This window comes from Gasterosteus aculeatus, chromosome 16, assembly GCF_964276395.1.
Source record: "Gasterosteus aculeatus chromosome 16, fGasAcu3.hap1.1, whole genome shotgun sequence".
In the NCBI taxonomy this organism is placed as follows: Eukaryota; Metazoa; Chordata; class Actinopteri; order Perciformes; family Gasterosteidae; genus Gasterosteus; species Gasterosteus aculeatus.
This window is the reverse complement of record NC_135704.1, coordinates 6,663,931-6,682,591: the sequence shown is the minus strand read 5'-3', so window position 1 is coordinate 6,682,591 and position 18,661 is coordinate 6,663,931. Positions and strand designations below refer to the sequence as shown.

The following is an 18,661-nucleotide window of genomic DNA, read 5'->3' as shown; positions in this document are numbered from 1 at the left end:
ATCATAACCAATTCTCAACTCGACTTGGACACAGCGGCCTTTTAATCCACATTCCCTCATTCAACCGTTTACAGTGTCTGCTCCACATATTGATAGTTTGATTCCTTTGTCAATTATTTTACATTCTGAATTGACCACACTATATATTGTGCCCTCTCATTAGCATTTGGTCTCGCTGTCTTCCTCCCTTTGCACGACCACCTCCTTGCTCCTTACACTGTCTCCAATTCCTTCCTCCTCCGCTGCTGCTGCTGCTGCCTTCTCGCCCAGCGTCCCCTGCAAGGCCTCCTTCAGGGTCAGGCTGGCCGCCTCGGAGTCCTTGACCACCCCCTGCTCCACCGGCACCTCTGGATGGTGCCTCCGCAAATGCTTGACCACCTGGAACTTCTGCTTGGCTCGGTAGGCGCAGTGGCGACAGCAGAAAGGCTGCTCCTTGGTGTGCGAGAGGAAGTGATGCCGGAGACCCGCCGGCCAGCGGAAGGCCTTGTGGCACAAGCCGCACGTGTACGGCCGATCGTCACTGTGCTGCCGCTGATGGGTCTTCAGGATGAAACTGGTCTTGAAGGCTTTGCCGCATTTCTCGCAGACGTAAGGCCGCAGGTCGCAGTGCTGCGTGTCCCGGTGGGCGCGGAGAGCGTCCGCTCGGTTAGTGCGGTAGTCGCACTCGTCACAGGCGTACGGCTTGTCCCCTGCAGGAGACAAATCAATTGGTTTATACCTCACTTACAAACACAAATTCGAAGGAGAGCGCTAAAATGAAAAAAAGCTTTATTTATGCTCTGAAAACCCTCCTGCCTCCCACCAATGACGCAGCAGTGGCCGGCGATACCTGTGTGTTTGGTCATGTGGTACTTCAGCTGAGTCGCCCACTTGCATTTGTAGCCACAATCAGGACAAAGGTACTTCTTCTCTTCTTGGTGAACCCTCATGTGAAGCTGTGGTAGAAACGATTATAAAACCAGGGTTTAGAAGTAGTTGATAAATAATGATGAAACGATAAACTTAAGACATCTTTTAAATGTGCCAAAACATTGATATTTTTTCAAACGTGCTTCGCTTTTGTGCCAAAAGTTAGATGAGGCCTCGTGTGTCCACCAACCACCACAAGCAGCTGCTTTGCTTAGCTTAGCATAAAGGTTGGGGAAGGTGGGGGAACCGCCAACAGAAGCACATCACTATAAACGCCTTATAGGGCATTTTGTAAAATTTTTTTAAAAAAGTACAGATCAAAGAGGAAAAAACAAACGCAATTTTTGCCCAAAATGTCTTGGCTTGTTGCTATGACAATTCAGTTTTTGTACGGCTTAAACAAAGAACACAAACCAAATAAATAAATAAATAACCAATGTTTACCCCAGTACTGTTAATTTATATTGCGCACACGTTTCATTTAATTTAATTTTTTTTTTACAACCTGCTCAGTTTTGCACATTTCCCCTCACCTCATTTCTGCCTTATTTTTATTTCATGTGCATTTATGTAAATATTGTATTTTTATTTTTATTTTAAAATTGGTCGGCTATCCAGAAAAGGCAACCATAACAATTTCAATACACAGGGGGGTGTATTTGACAATAAAATCTTTGAATTGAATTGTAACCATTGGTTATTAAAGAATTATGAAAGAGACCAATGCTGACGTTCCTATAAAGAAATACACTGCTTTAATGTGGATTATTCCAAACCAGCACTTTTAATCTCACAAACAACCTGCTATAAACTCTGAGGTTACCTTCAACCTCGACGGGTCGATGCACGTGTAACTGCACTGCTCGCAGCTGTACGGCTTCTCTCCCGTGTGTGTGCGAATGTGCCACGTGATCTTCTGCTTGTTCCGGCTGACGTACTCGCAGTCCGCGCACTTGTACAGACGCTTGCCTCCGTGTGAACGGAAGTGCTGCTCCAGCACCAGCTGATGGCGACAGGCGAACGGACACGAGCTGCACTTGAAAGGCTTCTCCTCCGGAGGGCCCTCCTCGTGCTCGCCCAGCAGGTGCCGCGCTAACAGCTGCCGCGTTTTGGCGCCAAAGGGGCACAGCTGACACCGATGTGCCAGGTGGGTTCTCTGGTGAGTCTCGAGGCTCTCGCGGGTCCTAAACGACTCCCCGCAGGTGCCGCACTTCACCCCAGGGTGCTCGCTCTCCCGGCGGGGCTCCAGGGAGGCCTCGCTGCCACGCGACGAACCAACCTGGAGCCGGTGCGCGCGCCTGCGGTGGTTCCTCAACGCAACTCCCGAACTGAACCGGGCCTCGCAGTGAGCGCAGGCGTGGCGCGACTCCCCGGCGTGGCTGCGGAGGTCGTGCCGCCTCACGTCGTCCGGCGTGTAGCCGCTGAAGTCACAGAGCGGGCAGAAGTGCGTCGGCCGCCTGTCGTGGATGCGCGTCTTGTGCTGCCGCAATTTGGCCACGGCGCCGAAGGTCTTGTCGCACGCATCGCAACTGTGGCGACCGATCCCCGTGTGGAGGGACAGGTGCTCCTCCAGGCGATAGCGCCTGGCCGTGCTGAAAGGGCAGAAGCGGCAGCGGTGAGGTCGGCCCCCTTTGTGTTTGAGCGCGACATGTAGCGCCATGCGCCGCTCGTGTTTACAGGTGAAGGTACAGTGCTGGCAGGGCAGACGTTCGGCCGGAGCCACTTTCTTGTCGTTGTGGGCCCGTGCGACGTGACGGGTCAAGGAGATTTGAGATTTGGCCACCAGCGGACACATGGCGCACTGGAGCTCGTCTGGCTTCAGGCAGCCTCTCTTTTCGTGGCTGTCTAATGCCCTTTTCTGACTGCACCTAAACGCACAGCTCGGACAGGACAAGAGTTTACGTCTTCTTTCTGAAACTTTCCCGGTTCCGTCCTTGCGCTCTTCCACCTCCCCTTTGTCGTTGACCGACTCGCGACAGGGCTCATCCGATCGAACGATCCGACTCTCGCTTTTCTTTAAGATCTTTCTGCAGAGAGAGAGGTGTCGCTCGACTGTTGTGAGCCTGACTGACGAAAAATTGCACAGTTTGCATTTGAATTTACCATCTTTTTTGGCATAAAGGGATTTCAGCAGTGGAATCATTTGTTGATTGTTAGAGGAAAACAACTGCTTAGTTGCAAGTTTAACTTTAGAAAGTTTTTTTGTCCGAACAAACCCTTTACATTTTGTTGAATGAGATGTACATACTCCCTCTTCTCGCGGACTAAATTCCTGATGGTTAGAATCTGTGGAATTCCGACTAAGGAGTTCTAGCTGATCGGCATTTGTTTCCGCATCGACTTGCTCGGATGCTCCTTGACCCACAGAAGAGTTGTCTTCTACTGTATTTGAAAGGCCAACGAACGCCCTTGTTTTTCGTGGAAGCGCCGGGCACTTCTTAGCACGGTGGCTGTCGAGGCCTCGCCTCTGTCTGAATTGCGCCTCGCAATCCTGGCACTTGTGTCCCTTCGTTCTAACATGGCACAGAGCCTGGCAGTGGTGCTTCAAAGCGCTCTCCTTGCTGGTTACATAAGAGCACTTTTCGCATCGATGCACGTCTTTGGAAGGCACCACGAGCATCTGCACCCTTCCCTCCAAAACCATGGCCTCCGCTTGGTCCTTGTCGTGCTTCTTCATAGCTTTCAGACGGATCTCAGATTCGGTTGGATTATTCTGATCGGATGGAAAAGTGGAACCGAGCGACCCGCCGCCATTCTCCACCTTAGATGTTTGACACTCCCTAGGTACTACTGGTTGACTTGTATCATGCAGAGGCACATGGACATCATCTAAATCACTTTGTCCACATTCTGCATCTGCCACAGCTATGTCGTCTCCCTCTGACGAAGACGTACAGGAGTCCACCTTCTCTTGTGGTATGTCAAGGTGATTTGAATTGTCAGTGCTTGGAGTTTGATTCGTGCAATGTCCTTCCTGACTTTGCAAAGAGGAGGTCTGATATTCTGTGGTTGAAAGTGTCGTTAAGACAAGAGTGCAGTACTCCTCCGGACGGCTCACAGGTGGAGGACTGTTAGAAACACCGTCATTAACAACCTCTTGAGAAACGACATCCAAAGCATCCACAGACTCACTATGTGAACCGCCTTCGGAGCGCCTGCCGGCAAAACGGTCTGCAGAGTCATGGGGATCAGACCGTTCTCTGTGACAGGCAGGTCCTTCAGATGTTGATGGTTCAGACTGTTCATGACCTACTAGGGGCTTATCGTAGAAGTCCTGAGAGATCTCGGTTGAGTTTCTCTCCCTTTCCTTTGCGGCGTAGTTCTCTAGCCATGCTTTGTCCCCAGGTACGTAGCCGTGAGCTTTCCTCTTGTGCAGAAAGAGGCTGATGCTACTGAAGGAGGAATAGAAGCAGAGAGCACACCGGAACTCTTTCAGCTTGGTGTGTTTGCAGTTCTCATGGTTCTGAAGGGCTTGTCTGTAGCAGGTAGTGTACGTGCAGTACTTGCACTTTAAGACCGATGGCGGTGTCTCCTCGCCGGAGTGTTTGGCCAGCATGTGATTGCGGAGCTCATATTTGCGCTTGCAGGCGTATGCGCAGATCTCGCACATGAGGGATTTGGCCTGATGTCGTAATTTGTGGCTATTAAGCTGGTCCGTGCGGTGACAGCGGTAGGGGCACTGGTCACACCGATACCTGGAGGAGACAGGAAGTTTGGTCACAACAACAGAACAACAAACAATAGGCCTACATGAGCAACTAAATTATGTGAAAACACAGCAGTGCATTTACAATTTCCGAAATGGAAAACATGCAGGTGTATAGAACCGGCTGAGATCTACCTGAGGTCTCCAGCATGTTTCCTCATATGGACATTCAGATAGTGCTTCCATTTCGTGACGTATCCACATTCAGCGCACATAAAGTTCTTGTCATCCGAGTGAGTCAGCATATGTTTGGAGAGGTAGGACTCATCTCGGCACCTGAAGTCACACAAGCTACACTTGTGGGGCTTCTCACCTGTAACAGAGAAAAACATTAATTCAGGAAATGGGAATAAGAATGGCTGCACAAAAGCTAAACGCAAGACTCTGTAAGGCGAGAATAAGATGAGAAAAACCATCGGGCCGTTAATCGGTTCACTGCTCACCGCTGTGCATCAGCATGTGCCGCTTCAAGCCCCGTTCATGCGAGGTCACGTAGCTGCACTGAGAGCAGCGATGGATCTTCTCGCCGGCGTGCAAATGGCCGACGTGCTGCCTGAACTCCACGGGGTTGAATGTGACAAAGGAGCAAAAGTCGCAGCAAAGCTCGTCGTTTCCCGGGTGACCGTGCCGTTGGTGCTGGAGGAAGACGGCCTTATTGGAACAGGAAAAATCACACTGCGAGCAGTGGTAGGCCAGGTGCTTCCGATAATGAGCCTCCATGTCCGTCTCACTTTGGAAGACGGCGCCACAGGCGTGATGGCGGCACGCTACAGCCGTGACCCCGTGCACCTCGGCGCTGTGTCGGAGAAGTTCTTTGCGCAAAGAACTCTGGAAGGAACAACCCTCTTGGAAGCAGGCCACCGACTTGCTGCCCGACAGGATGTTGTGCGTCTTCATGTGGGCCTTGAGTGACCTGCTCTGGTGAAAGCTTTGACCACAGCTGGGGCAGGGATAGGTGCGACCGTTCTCGCCGCCCTCTGCCTCATCGGCATGCACGCTGGCGAGGTGGCGGCGGATTGCATTCCGCTCCACGGCAGAATATTCACACAAGTGGCACCGGTGAACCTTGTGACCCGCCTCGCGGAGCCTATGCAGGCGCAGCTTGCTCTTACTGGTGAAGTAGCGCTTGCAGTTGGCACACTGGAGGCTGGGGTCGGGGAAATGTAGGTGGAGGTGCTCCTGCAGGTGGGAGCGCATCTTGAAGCAGCGTCGACACTTGGGGCAGATGTGGGTGCGATAGGTTTGCTCTGATCCCTCCGCCAAGTACTCTGATGGACAAGAACATACAGAATTGTTATTGAGGGTAGTGACAAAGGTTTTTCGAAAAAACAGTTTTATCAAGGCATTTCCTTCAAAACTAAGGTTTTGGTTGCCTGAACCACATACATTAATAAAGGTGCATTCATTGTATGTTTTAATATGTTTGGTTAATTATTGAATATTACTTTTGGATGTACCTTTGGATGGTAGTGATGCAGCCTCCAATGCTGATGGTTTGTCTCTTTCCACTGCTTTCCTCGCTCTTTTTGAATCGAGCCTTTCGCCCTCAGACAATTCGTCGTTCCCATCTTCTGTTAACGATGATGCATGAACTGGTTTTGGGATTAGCATTCTCGTCGGCCTGCCAGGAACATGAGGTTGGTTGCTTCCTTTAGTGCATTCCGTGACTGCAGTCTCCTTATCTATCAACAGATGAGCCAAACCATTCACGTAAGATCGACTTTTTGTTTTTTGAAAACGGATTCCTGCATGCGTGCAACATAATAACTGTTTACCTTGCGCGCCGGGCGGCCGATGGTGCTGCTCCATGAGGTGGTCATTCAGGTCTTTACCGCTCAACGTGACAAACTGACACTGAAAGCAGCCAAAGGGCATGTGGCCCCGGAAGTGTCTCTCCATCTCATCCTGTGTGAGGAATGACACTTTGCAGGACCGGAGGTTGCAAGGAACAAGGGTGAGACCATGTGTGGACGTCAGGTGGGCTTGATATTCCCGACGGCCTGTGCTGCTGAAGCGACAGCCTTGCTCAGTGCAGGGGAATGGGCCTTCAGGTCCGCGCCCGCCGTGGGCGACTTTGAAGTGGCGCTTCAGGAGACGCGGCTCTAGAAAAACCTCACTGCACTGGGAGCATTTGTAGCTGCCCATCTTTTTTCCCCTGGACGGAGTGGTTGGCCTTTCTGAGCAAAGGTGCGACGTAAACAGGCCAATGTCTGAGAAACTCTGGCGACAAGTGTTACATCCATGGGGCTCCACAGACTCCATTGTGTCTAAAAATTAAAAAAATTGCAGCGTTATTGATTACAATTGAATAGATTTTAAAAAGCATGGCAAAAAGTTGGGATTCATGTTTTTTACAAATGTGTACATATTTCACAAATAGACCACGTCTTCAGTACAAAGTTGTGGTCTGTGGACAGTGCAGAGAAACATAGAAACGGATTCTTCTGTTTCATTTTCTAATTCTTATTTGAAGAATAATATAAAATGATCTAGGGTTAATTAAATTCCGTTCACATTCCTTATACCAGTGATATACACATACCTCAAAAACAAACTAAAATAACACAGACATGGAGAGGAAAATAACACATCTGCAAGACAAATTAGCTTCACGAAACACTGCAATTACTCTCTGCATGACAATAGACCATCGAACCGAGCCAATTACATATGTTACAGTGACTTAGTACAATAAAATTGTGTGTTCATGTCGCCTTGTATTGTCCTTAACAATTGACGAACATTAGATAAGCTCCATCCCTGCAGGACAAACCGCAGACTTTAAGATAACGTCAGCAGCAGAATGTCGACCTACTGCCTGAGTTTCCGCGGTACATTCTATCCGAAACACAGGACACCAACCATTATCCATTTGACAGCATCCGAGTCGTAAAGATAGTCTTTTCTGCGATGGCTTTCTTTATTCATTCTGGGCGGTAGCGGCCGGAGTTTAAGTTACTTTATCATGATAACGTTTAAAATTGTATTAAGACGCTAACAATATCGCTTGAAACGGAGCTACCGTTAGTTAGCTCACTTCTTCTTAATCTGGTTGCTGAACGTCTGGGTTCCTGCTAGCAATTCATATCGTCGTTTCGGTCCGTAGAGTCGAATGTGTAAAATGTCAAATAAATAAATTATGCCATTCACCAACACATTTATCCAACAGTTGACGTTAGTTGACTTTTCATCTTAGCTTACGAGCTAAATGACGTTAAGATAACTCGACCTAGGAACGAACGACTGAGGCCTGGCGAACGGTCGGAACAATATTCATGAAACACAGGAAGTGTAGCAGAGGTCGCCGTGACTACTGCGCACCGCGGCACTACGATGTACGCGTGGGGGTTTTAGTAGGTTGGACAGTTGCTGTGTGCACTGGAATTGACAGCCTCCGATGGAGCTCAATGAGATGGAGACAAAGAAGGCAAGTCAGTGGAATATTAGACTATTATTGAGCACTAGAAACTAGCTCCAAATGTTATTCGATTTCAAGATTCCCAGCTTGGCAGCAGTTATTCGGCTACTGATAGATCATACCGCTCAGGTCAAATGAGTTTGCAACAAAGTGTTGTAAGACGTATATAGGGTGTGTGCAGTTATCAGCAACATGCCTCTGTCGGACTTTCTGGACGGCCTGAAGGACAACCCGTACTTCGGGGCCGGGTTTGGACTGGTGGGGATTGGAACCGCGTTGGCGGTAGCCAGGAAGGGTGCCCAGGTGGGAATGATCTTCTTCCGCAGGAACTACATGATCACGCTGGAGGTCCCGAGCAGGGATAAGAGCTACCACTGGCTGCTCAGCTGGATCACCAAGCACAGCAAGCACACTCAGCACCTGAGCGTGGAGACCTCCTACCTGGCACACGAGAGTGGGCGGGTCCACACCCAGTTTGACTTCCACCCAAGTCCTGGGAACCACATCATCTGGTCAGAAGAGTTCTCTAAATATACATCAAAATAACTCTTTTTAAAACTGTATCGCAAGTGAAGATGTCATGATCATATAGATATTATTCCCACAATTGCCATTCTCCTGGGTGGTATGGTACATCCTCTGAGACTGTCCTCTATTGTGGCCTGCAGGTACGGGAGGAAGTGGATCAGGGTGGAGAGGACCAGAGAGAAGCAGATGGTGGATCTGCACACTGGAACCCCGTGGGAGTCCGTAACCTTCACTGCCTTAGGCAGAGACAGACAGATTTTCTTTAATATTCTCCAAGAAGGTAAAAAGTTCATGCTTGTATGACAGCTGCAACACGTGACTTGTATTGTGTCAATCTATCATTTGCAATCAATTTAGGGCAGTTGTCAATCATGTTTTGCAGCAAGGGAACTGGCCCTGAAGCAGGAAGAGGGAAGGACCGTGATGTACACGGCTATGGGCGGCGACTGGAGGCCCTTTGGGTTTCCGCGGCGACGCAGACCCCTCAGCTCGGTGGTCCTCGAGGGAGGCTTGGCTGAAAAGATCGTAGACGATGTGAAGGAGTTCATCGGGAACCCCAAGTGGTACACGGACAGAGGTAGAATATCAGCCATATGCTAGACAAGGTGGACATTCCAACATTTTCTTTTTCAAATTGTTTTTGTAATCTGAAAAACATTAGCTACAATCTTCAGTTGTTCTGTGTGACCACGTTAATACTTCTTTTCTCAATGCAGGCATACCTTACAGAAGAGGATATCTGTTGTATGGCCCCCCGGGCTGTGGGAAAAGCAGCTTTATGTGAGTGTTCTCTTGGATTTGAGCTCTTGTTTAGAGTTAACATGATTGAAAGACGGCTTTGTGCTTGCTTACAATTTCACCCACCTTTTCTTGGCTCATTGCATACCAGCACGGCTCTGGCAGGAGAGCTCGGCTACAGCATCTGTCTGATGAGTCTGAGTGACCAAAGCCTGTCGGATGACCGCCTGAACCACCTCCTGAGCGTGGCACCGCAGCAGAGCATCATACTGTTAGAGGATGTCGACGCGGCCTTTGTCAGCCGAGAGCTGCTGCCCCCGGACAGTAAGGAACAAGGCTGATGGCTCGGGATTTTGTTGTCAGAAAAACATAATATAATAAGGAGGCTCAACTACAGTACCAGTCAAACGTTTGCACACACTTTCTCATTGAATAAATGAGAAAATGTGTCCAAACTTATGACTGTTATTGTATACCATTATGACAAGTTAGTCCCTCTGTTCTACATGAACCCATGAGAGGATTTCATGTATGTATCAACGTTTTGCCTGTAGGAGAGGTAGAGTTGACTACTGTGGTAACTTTAAAAAGCTGTGATGGTTCAGACAGACTGTCTATGTGTTTCCCTCAGACCCTGTGGCCTACCAGGGAATGGGAAGACTGACCTTTAGTGGGCTGCTCAATGCGCTGGATGGAGTGGCTTCATCTGAGGCCAGAATACTTTTTATGACCACCAACTTTATTGACAGGTACTGTAGTACGATTCAGTAACACGTCGTTTATTATGTGTGTGGTTGTCCAACAGAAGAAAAAAAAACAACCTATATATACAAAACAGCGTATATGAATGCTCCGTCAGTTCTACCAATCAGATGTACCTCTCTGTAAATCATAGGAATAACAGAAACCAATAAATATTCTACCTAAACACTACCATTATCTAATAAAACAACAAAGGTTGAATCTATTAAATAGAACTACATGAAAACACTTAAATCTGCACTGGTTAAATTAAAAGAATTGAATAACTGTGTTTAATACCAAAAACATATTACACTGCTGTAAACCTTGTAAATCCAGAATATGCAGCCTTCTCAACCTCCACTGGCAGAAAGACAAAAGGTAGCAGTTGAAGAGACATGTGTTTCTCAGGAGTTGATGCAGACCAAAATAGAACCAAGATGATAGAAATTATTGGACTCATGTTGCTCTGCTAGAGGGATGTATGAACAAGCAGCATTAGCTAATACAGCGTTATATTGCCACCTGCTGGCTAAACATGATGCATTATAAACCACAATTCAATTGACAATATTTTCCAAGTCACGTTGATTGATTTATTTTCAGAATGGACACTACAAGTTATGTTGCGGTTGTCCTTTGATGTGTCACTGTGGACATTTGTATTTTCTAAGGATGCGACGATGTAGAATTTGTGGCCCGTACACTATTGTTGAACACATATATTCTTCCATACATAAGGTATTTGTTATAAAATGTAAATTATAAAAGCAACTAAAAAAAGAAATGGGGCACCTTCTGTGTTTTTCATACAGAGTTTGGTATTTTCGCTGGTATTTTCTGTGACATTGACTGCCACTCTTGCCTGCATTCTGTGCACACAGGTTGGACCCAGCGCTGATCCGACCCGGCCGCGTTGACCTGAAGCAGTACATCGGCCATTGCACGGAGCGGCAGCTCACACAGATGTTCTGCCGGTTCTACCCAGAGGAGCCTGCGTCTGAGGGAGAGAAGTTTGCTGAGCGAGCGCTGGCCGTCCACCCTGAGATCAGCGCTGCCCAGGTGCAGGGACACTTTCTGCTGCACAAAATGGACCCTGCAGGATCGATAGACAATGTTGCGCAAATGAAATAAGGACTGGACCGCTATGGGTTTGAAGACCTATTGCTTATTAAAGAGGAATGTGAGATGGACTGTTTTTACGAAGATTTATGTCATATACTGTATGCAGTTTACGATTGATACAAAATAAATACATCTCTGCTGAATGCGTTCCATCATGTGAACGGCACATGCTGCACATCTCAGACTACCATGGAGCGCCCTTGAGCAAGGGACCGAGGCTCACAAACAGGAGCACCCACACCTTTGTATCTCCACCTAAAAGCGATAATTGTAAATTTTTACATTTGATGCAGCTCTTTCTATTTTAACAGTCACAGCTATTTCTAGCCTTTACGCCACAGCAGCCAATTACATGCGCTACAAATCACGTCATATTTCAAACCAGTGTGTAACGTGAAGCGCCACCACGAGACAAAGCACACCTTTTGAGTAAATGTAACCAGTCCGATCCAAACGGCTGCACTGGCCCGTGGGCCTGGTTAATCCTTGAGAGCTGTGCTGTTAGGGTTAAACATCGTGGTAAGACGTGGCCCCTCCCTGCTCAGCTGGCCCCCTGGATGTAACAGGAGCCGTGTGTTTTCCATTCCGCCCTCGCCATGGCTGCATGGCTGACCCGGAGTGTGATGCAAAGGAACTGGCTATCTCCGTGGCCCAACGCCGTGGCCGGGGTCTGCCGCCGGGGGGTGGGAGGCCCGTCCTCCGCCGCCGAGGCCCTCTCTACATCCCGGGACAAGCCTCGGACCGTGGAGGACCTCCCACGCGTCAGCTTTTTGGAGCTTCTTTACAGGATGGCGTTTCAGGGTTTCTACAACCGTCTGCACGAGCTGCAGGTAAGCCGGCTTCAGTGCACTGAACGGTTCCTTGGATGAGACGCATACAGATTCAGCACGTCTACGGCAGTGTGGTCCGCAAAAGGTTTTTATCTACATGGCCTCCAGAGATCCCTGATGATGAATCTCAGGTGTGAGTTGGCTTTCTTTATGATTTACTTCAGGGATTGTTAAGTGACTGCGTTTGCCTCCTGTGGCAATAAAATCGTCAGGCTGGTTTGAATCACCTTTTTCTCCCATAGTAACCTCCAGAACACAATGTCAAGTCTCAGCTTGCTTTCGCAGAAGAGACCTTTGTTTACAGGACAACTTTTCACAAAGGGACCAGTTTCATTGCCCCCCCCCCCGCCCTGGAATGTCTCCTCATGGGCTTTATAAGTTAGCGATGTCACAACGCAGTACATTTTACTCATGCAACTACTATTCAAACGTTGTTCTAGACTCTGGTTGTTTCCCTCTACTTACCTCATGTGTTATGACATTGCTCTGTTCATATCTACCTTCAGATCTATGAGAAGCAGCTTTACGGGCCCATATACAGAAACGGACTGCAGTCCGTTTCCCTCAACACTGCAAAGATGCTGGAGGAAGTCCTGAGGAACGAGGAGAAGTTCCCCTCCAGAGGAGACATGACGGTGTGGAAAGAGCATCGTGATTTGAGGGGATTTGGCTACGGGCCTTTCACAGAGTGAGACATACAGTGTGCTCAGATTGCTACTGCACCACTTCCCCTGTAGAAACATAACTTGAAGAACTTACATAATCGCTTCCCGGGGCAAAGTCCAGTCATGTGAGAGGGGCGTATTGATGGTGGCCTGATGTAGACCGCTCAGACTGTGAAGTTGAGGTTTGCTTTGGAAACGGTCTTTGAGTCAAATGCATTAAAAATGTAACGAAATAATTTCAAATGAAGGTCCGCTTTTTCTGGGCTCTAAATCAAATAAGCATGTTTCACAAGATGTCAAACTATTTCTTTAAAATCTTGACTATGTCTTTATTTTTTTTAAACCCAATCATCAGTGAAACTTTAGAAGCCTAAAAACTACCTTTAACTTGCAAGTTAGTTTCACTTTGCTCCCATTTGGATTTTCTTCCCAAATACCATAACATTAAAATATGTTAAACTACAAACACACAACTGACTGGCTAGTATTGAAATCTATACGTTTAGATTGTCACAAAATGTCCCACATTTTGTCATTCATATCACAAACACATGAATTGCACACAGCTCACATATTTGGAAACCTGATTAGCTTTGGTTTTGTTTCTCATGCTGACTGTTTATTTGTTCCCAGGGAGGGAGAGAAGTGGTACAACCTGAGGGCGATGCTGAATAAGCGCATGCTGCATCCAAAAGACTCGGCACAGTATGATGGCGTTATCAATGACGTGGTTACTGACTTCATGAAGAGGATCTACTTACTGCGTCAGGGCAGCACAACGGGAGATTTGGTGACAGATGTGGCCAATGAGCTCTATCACTTCTCACTAGAGGGTATATAACTTATAGATGGTGCATGTTCACTTAGATATTGTGCACTTATTACAGTGAATTGTGAAATCATTCAAATCAAACCGTTTATGTACCCAAATTGATGCATCATGGGTCCTGCTCGTAGGATTTAGCACCATTTAGTGGTGCGTTTGCACATTGCAACCGACTGAAACTTGTGTGGTAGAACTACGATGGTCCCACCTAGAGTCAGTGTTTGGTTTGTCCGTTCTGGGTGATTCTAGAACAGGGGTGTCAAACATACGTACAGCTCGCCCCCCCCCGGATCACTTTGCTGGTGTGGGAATTACAGAAAGACATCAATTGCATTTCTATAAAAGTAGCTGCTATTCCCAATCAGTCCACTGGGGGTCGCACGGCGTGAGATCGGTACGTATCCCGTTTGTGTGCGGACAAACCCGCCCGACCGGTTGCTGAATCGTACCTAAAATTTAGTTTGACACCTCAGCTCTAGACAGTTTCTCTGATCGTTTCTTATGCTTAAATCTTAACCTTGTGCCACTCAGGTATTGCCTCCATACTGTTCGAGACGAGGCTCGGGTGTCTGAACGAGGAAATCCCTGCAGGTACACAAGACTTCATCAACGCCATAGCCCAGATGTTCTCCAACAACATGCCTGTGTTTGCGACCCCCAAATGGAGCCGCAGTCTACTGCCCTACTGGGGGCGCTACATTGCAGGCTGGGACGGTATCTTCTTCTTTGGTGGGTCAATTTCTGCTCCTAAACCTGCGTTATTTAATGGGCAACTCCGCTGGTTGTAAAAAGAAGTCAGATTGTCTATGACAAAATGACCCTACTTCTTGATTCATTGCATCAGTAAACATGACTCTCAATTTTTTGTTTTGAGTCCTTTTAAAAAGGCATGATAATACATTTAATTAATTATTTTGCAAGGTAAAATAGACCAGAAATCAGGGTGTGGCTACTTTGTGATTGACAGGTTTCATCTTTTTACCAATTTTAACCCTTTCACAGTGTGTATTCAGTACATTGAGTTATTTGTAATCTTTTTAGTCGCCTTAAAAGGCCTTATTTAGCGTTTGCTTGGACAGCTGCTCTACCCTCTTGTCTCACTTCTGGTTGCAAAAAAAACAGATGGTGAAAAACCAAGAAGGAGACGGGCAAAATGCCAAACGCAAAGCTTCATAACGACACTCAACACAGTAATGGATGACATCATGGAGACATTGTCCACCACCTTTATAATTCATATGTTTTTTTGGAATCAATCTTGGGTACGGTCAAAACAGCTATGAGTCCTGCTGCTACGTCTAAAGGGTCAACATTACACTTTCCAAGGATTCAATGAACTGATAATTGCTCAAGCAGAATGAAACCAATATCCCTCCGAGCAATACTTATATAAATAGAATAAATGTATGTCTTTACCTGGGGAACAGTTTGGGGGTTCGTTGCCTTGCTCAGAAGCCAATGTAAACAGTACATATGGTTGTTATTATCATATTGTTAAAATAGCCAAAGAAGGAAACATTGTAAAATCAAGTAGAAACAGTTCAATTTTGTAAGAGTTACTTTTTGAGAATACTAAAATGCACTTTCATTTCTGCACTTACTTTAGCTAAAGGGTTGATTGACAAGAAGATGGAGGTCATTCAGCAGCGTTTGGACAACGACCAGAACGTGGAGGGCGAATACCTAACATACCTCCTCTCAAACACGCAGATGAGCACAAAAGACGTTTATGGCAGCATCGCTGAACTTCTATTAGCTGGAGTGGACACGGTGAATGTGATACTCAAACATGTTTGACTTTTGGGCCTTCTTCCTATTTTTTTATTCATTTACTTTAGTAAGAATTTGTAAGAAAAAAACAGAACATGTGCCAGAATATAATGTGTTTCCTCCGCTCCAATGATCAGGATAAATATTCAGCCTTCATCATTTTAGAATTGAAAGCTCCACCTTGAATGGACCTTAAGTAACTAACTACTACTTTGCTTCTCTTTCACCCGTCACGTAAACCTTTTATTACAGGACTTTTACTTTGAATTATTAAAAGTTTTACTACTAATAGTTACACATTTTGTTTCAGAAATGACATGTTATGTGGGCCTTCTTCTATTTCCACTGCCAAAACCAATAGTCCTAGATTGATGGCTGTAGAATACGGCGACTCATTTTGAATACCTCTGATGCTGTTCCTGGTTAATGTCAAAATATAAGCTCGACCGCCACCGCAATTCCACATTTCGCAGGGCAACTTTGGCTCAGCGGAGCGCAGAGTCGTTCTTCCATCAACAGATTGGCTACAGATCGAGTCCATGTTGATGTGTGCTTGATCAGGACACTCAACTCCCACATTGCTCTCGTATCTAACACTACGGTGTGTGAATGTGAGCGGTAGCTACTGTCTGCATGACGATGACCAGCAAAGCGCAGTGCAAGTACACTCAATATGCCATTCTAGGCATGTATGGTATGCATCCGTCTGCCTGTTTGCTTAATGACGTGTCTATGCTTTAAAGACCTCCAACACCCTCACATGGACTTTGCACCTGCTGTCCAAGTACCCTGAAGTGCAGGACAGACTTTACGAAGAAGTGTCCACGTCGGTGCCGGCCGACCGGAGCCCCTCCGCTGCCGAGGCCACGCGGATGCAGTATTTAAGAGCTGTTATTAAGGAGGCCCTGAGGTGAGGCTGGTTATAGAGGGTTGTGGTGTTCAACTTCCACAGAGGCCATCGGCAATGTCAAAGCACGGCTGTAGATTTAAGGGCACACTCGTTTCCTAAATGGAAAGATGTCCCACCTTGTCTTCTGTTTATACATCGCTTGCTTTTCCTACATCAGTCACCAACAAAAAAAGAGCCCCAACTAAATCAAATGTTCTTCTTGTTCCCCAGAATGTACCCTGTGGTTCCGATTAACGCCAGAATCATCGCAGAAAAGGATGTTGTCATTGGTGGATATCAATTCCCAAAGAAAGTGGGTGTGCTTTTTTTCTCTTTTTCAACCATCACTGGACTTGTTGTACTGGTTTGGTGTGTACTTTTGTCATACCAATGTATATTGCAAAGATCAGCGTTTCATCTCTCGGCTGTGTTTCCCCAGACCACTTTCACCTTTTGTCACTACGCTATAAGTCATGACGAGGAAACATTCCCAGAGCCGTTCACGTTCAGGCCAGAGAGATGGCTCCGGGACGGCCGCGAGAGGCCAAACGCCTTCGCCTCCATCCCTTTTGGCTTCGGCGTGAGAGGCTGTGTCGGTCGCCGGATTGCCGAGCTTGAGATGTATCTGGTTCTGTTTCGGGTGAGTGACAATTGGGAAAAACCTCAGACTACAGTAAAACACTGCTCTGAGAGGAGGCACAACATAGCCAACCAAAAGGCTCGTGTTGGTATGGCCATACTCAGTCAGGGTTAATAATGACATTACTTCAATAACATCATATTTTTTCCTTTTCAGGTTATAAGGCAGTTTGAGATCAAACCAGACCCGAATATGGGAGAGTTGAAATGCATCAACCGCGCTGTTCTGATACCGGACAAACCAGTGAGCCTACACTTTGTGGAGCGAGGAGGTGGAAACGCAGCTTGATTTTCTTTTAGCAGATTTCTTCAAATGAAAATGTTGCGAATTACTTTTTTTAATGTATGAGGAGAACGAGACAGGTGTGGAACTTTTGGTATAGCAAATGCAAGTCAATCTAAAATTCGTATTACTATTTATACAAAAATGTATTTCCTTTTTGTAATTTTCCCAAAAAATGTGCAATGTTACTTGCCCGTCAATATTTTGAAGCAACTTTCAAACCAGTGAGGTCTTGAAGGTCTGGAATGTCTGCCTGTGATATCCAATATTTAATGTCTAACAAGTGGCCCATTATTCACACGGACAGGATCCTGCAGAATGTATAGAGGAACATCGTGCTTTCTGAGAATGAGTATGGTTATGTAGATAATATAATGTTCCATTAAAAAGTTTGGACACACTTTCTTAGAAACTTTTGGCTGATGAGAACAGAAAGAGTAAAATGATATTATGTTATCAACATTTTTCTGTTTCTTGCCTTGCACCTGTTACGTCATTTTAAATCAAAGTAGGCGCTGCATTTCTAGATTTCATAATTAATGCCAACATAAATAGCACTTTTACCACGGAGGTAAGAATAATTTAAATATACAGAAATTGTATATTAATTGTCATAGCAAATTCAATATGCAAAATGTGCACAATAAAGCCATGTATCTTCTGTATTCATTACTAATGCGCACATTGCTGCACTTAAATAAAGAAAACTATGTAACAACAAATTGGATGTTTTTAATGCCAAATCTGTGAAACTGAAATGGTTTCTGTGTCAAAAACACAGACGGGAACCAGGACTACTCAGGCTGGAACATTCCGTATGACACGACAAAAGACACAAAGGATTTAATACACTGGGAAGGTGCAGGTGATTGGACACAGGTGGAAACAATCAGACACGGCAGAAATCACAGGACAAGGTAGGACGTGAAGTTAGCGACACAAGAGGCAGAAAACTACAAAATAAAACAGGAAACAAACCCGACGAGGCACTGCGAGCTTAAAACCATATTTTTAATTTGCTTACACAATGGTCACAGCTTTCATTGAGTTTTCTATTCATGTTTATTTACTTTTGCGGTACTTTGGCAGCAAACACAAAACATAAACTTGATTCTGATATATAAATAACAAACAATTTTTATTTGCCTTTTTTCTGAAATATTTGTGTGCATATCAAGTAAGATAAGGTTACTGGTTACTGTTCACATTACTATTTTACATTAATACTATTGACCAGCTTAGAAATTTCAATGCCGGGTTTTGTTGGGTCTCCTATTCAAACTTTCAGGGTTCAGGTGCACGTATCATGAGCAGTTCCAGAGACAGTTTCAAACCCCCCACATCTAGCAAGTTGCATACGTCCTGCAGAGCAAGTATTTTTACTTTACAACTAACCCTTTTAAGGGCGGCACGGTGGCGTGGTGGTTAGCACTGTTGCCTCACAGCAAGAAGGTCCTGGGTTCGATTCCACCCAGTGGCCTTTCTGTGTGGAGTCTGCATGTTCTCCCCGTGTCTGCGTGGGTTCTCTCCGGGTTCTCCGGCTTCCTCCCACAGTCCAAAGACATGCTCTGGGGATCAGGTTGATTGGGGACTC

At 46.3% G+C, this 18,661-nt stretch overlaps 3 protein-coding genes across 4 annotated transcripts; 2 read left to right on the top strand and 1 right to left on the bottom strand.

Annotated features, from left to right (window-relative positions):
* Positions 1 to 24: 24 nt before the first annotated feature.
* Positions 25 to 7,862, bottom strand: znf142 (zinc finger protein 142). 2 transcript variants are annotated; one of them, XM_040201831.2, is made up of 8 exons: positions 7,431 to 7,862; positions 6,391 to 6,882; positions 6,073 to 6,297; positions 5,059 to 5,883; positions 4,751 to 4,928; positions 1,733 to 4,604; positions 830 to 935; positions 25 to 689 (listed from the first exon to the last, which is right to left on the bottom strand). In XM_040201831.2, the coding sequence occupies exons 1-8, from the start codon at positions 7,450 to 7,452 to the stop codon at positions 160 to 162; spliced, it is 5,250 nt and encodes a 1,749-aa protein (XP_040057765.2). In that variant the 5' UTR covers positions 7,453 to 7,862; the 3' UTR covers positions 25 to 159. The 2 variants fall into 2 exon arrangements, with proteins under 2 accessions (XP_040057765.2, XP_040057766.2); XM_040201832.2 differs by having other exon boundaries at positions 7,478 to 7,615.
* Positions 7,863 to 7,886: 24 nt separating this feature from the next.
* Positions 7,887 to 11,308, top strand: bcs1l (BCS1 ubiquinol-cytochrome c reductase complex chaperone). Its single transcript, XM_040201907.2, has 7 exons — positions 7,887 to 8,545; positions 8,702 to 8,841; positions 8,944 to 9,138; positions 9,278 to 9,341; positions 9,451 to 9,623; positions 9,931 to 10,048; positions 10,925 to 11,308. The coding sequence occupies exons 1-7, from the start codon at positions 8,226 to 8,228 to the stop codon at positions 11,172 to 11,174; spliced, it is 1,260 nt and encodes a 419-aa protein (XP_040057841.1). The 5' UTR covers positions 7,887 to 8,225; the 3' UTR covers positions 11,175 to 11,308.
* Positions 11,309 to 11,583: 275 nt separating this feature from the next.
* cyp27a1.1 (cytochrome P450, family 27, subfamily A, polypeptide 1.1) lies at positions 11,584 to 17,789 on the top strand. Its single transcript, XM_040201890.2, has 9 exons — positions 11,584 to 11,995; positions 12,502 to 12,683; positions 13,294 to 13,493; positions 14,018 to 14,215; positions 15,093 to 15,256; positions 16,000 to 16,166; positions 16,377 to 16,458; positions 16,585 to 16,785; positions 16,942 to 17,789. The coding sequence occupies exons 1-9, from the start codon at positions 11,762 to 11,764 to the stop codon at positions 17,071 to 17,073; spliced, it is 1,560 nt and encodes a 519-aa protein (XP_040057824.2). The 5' UTR covers positions 11,584 to 11,761; the 3' UTR covers positions 17,074 to 17,789.
* The last annotated feature ends 872 nt before the right edge of the window (positions 17,790 to 18,661 follow it).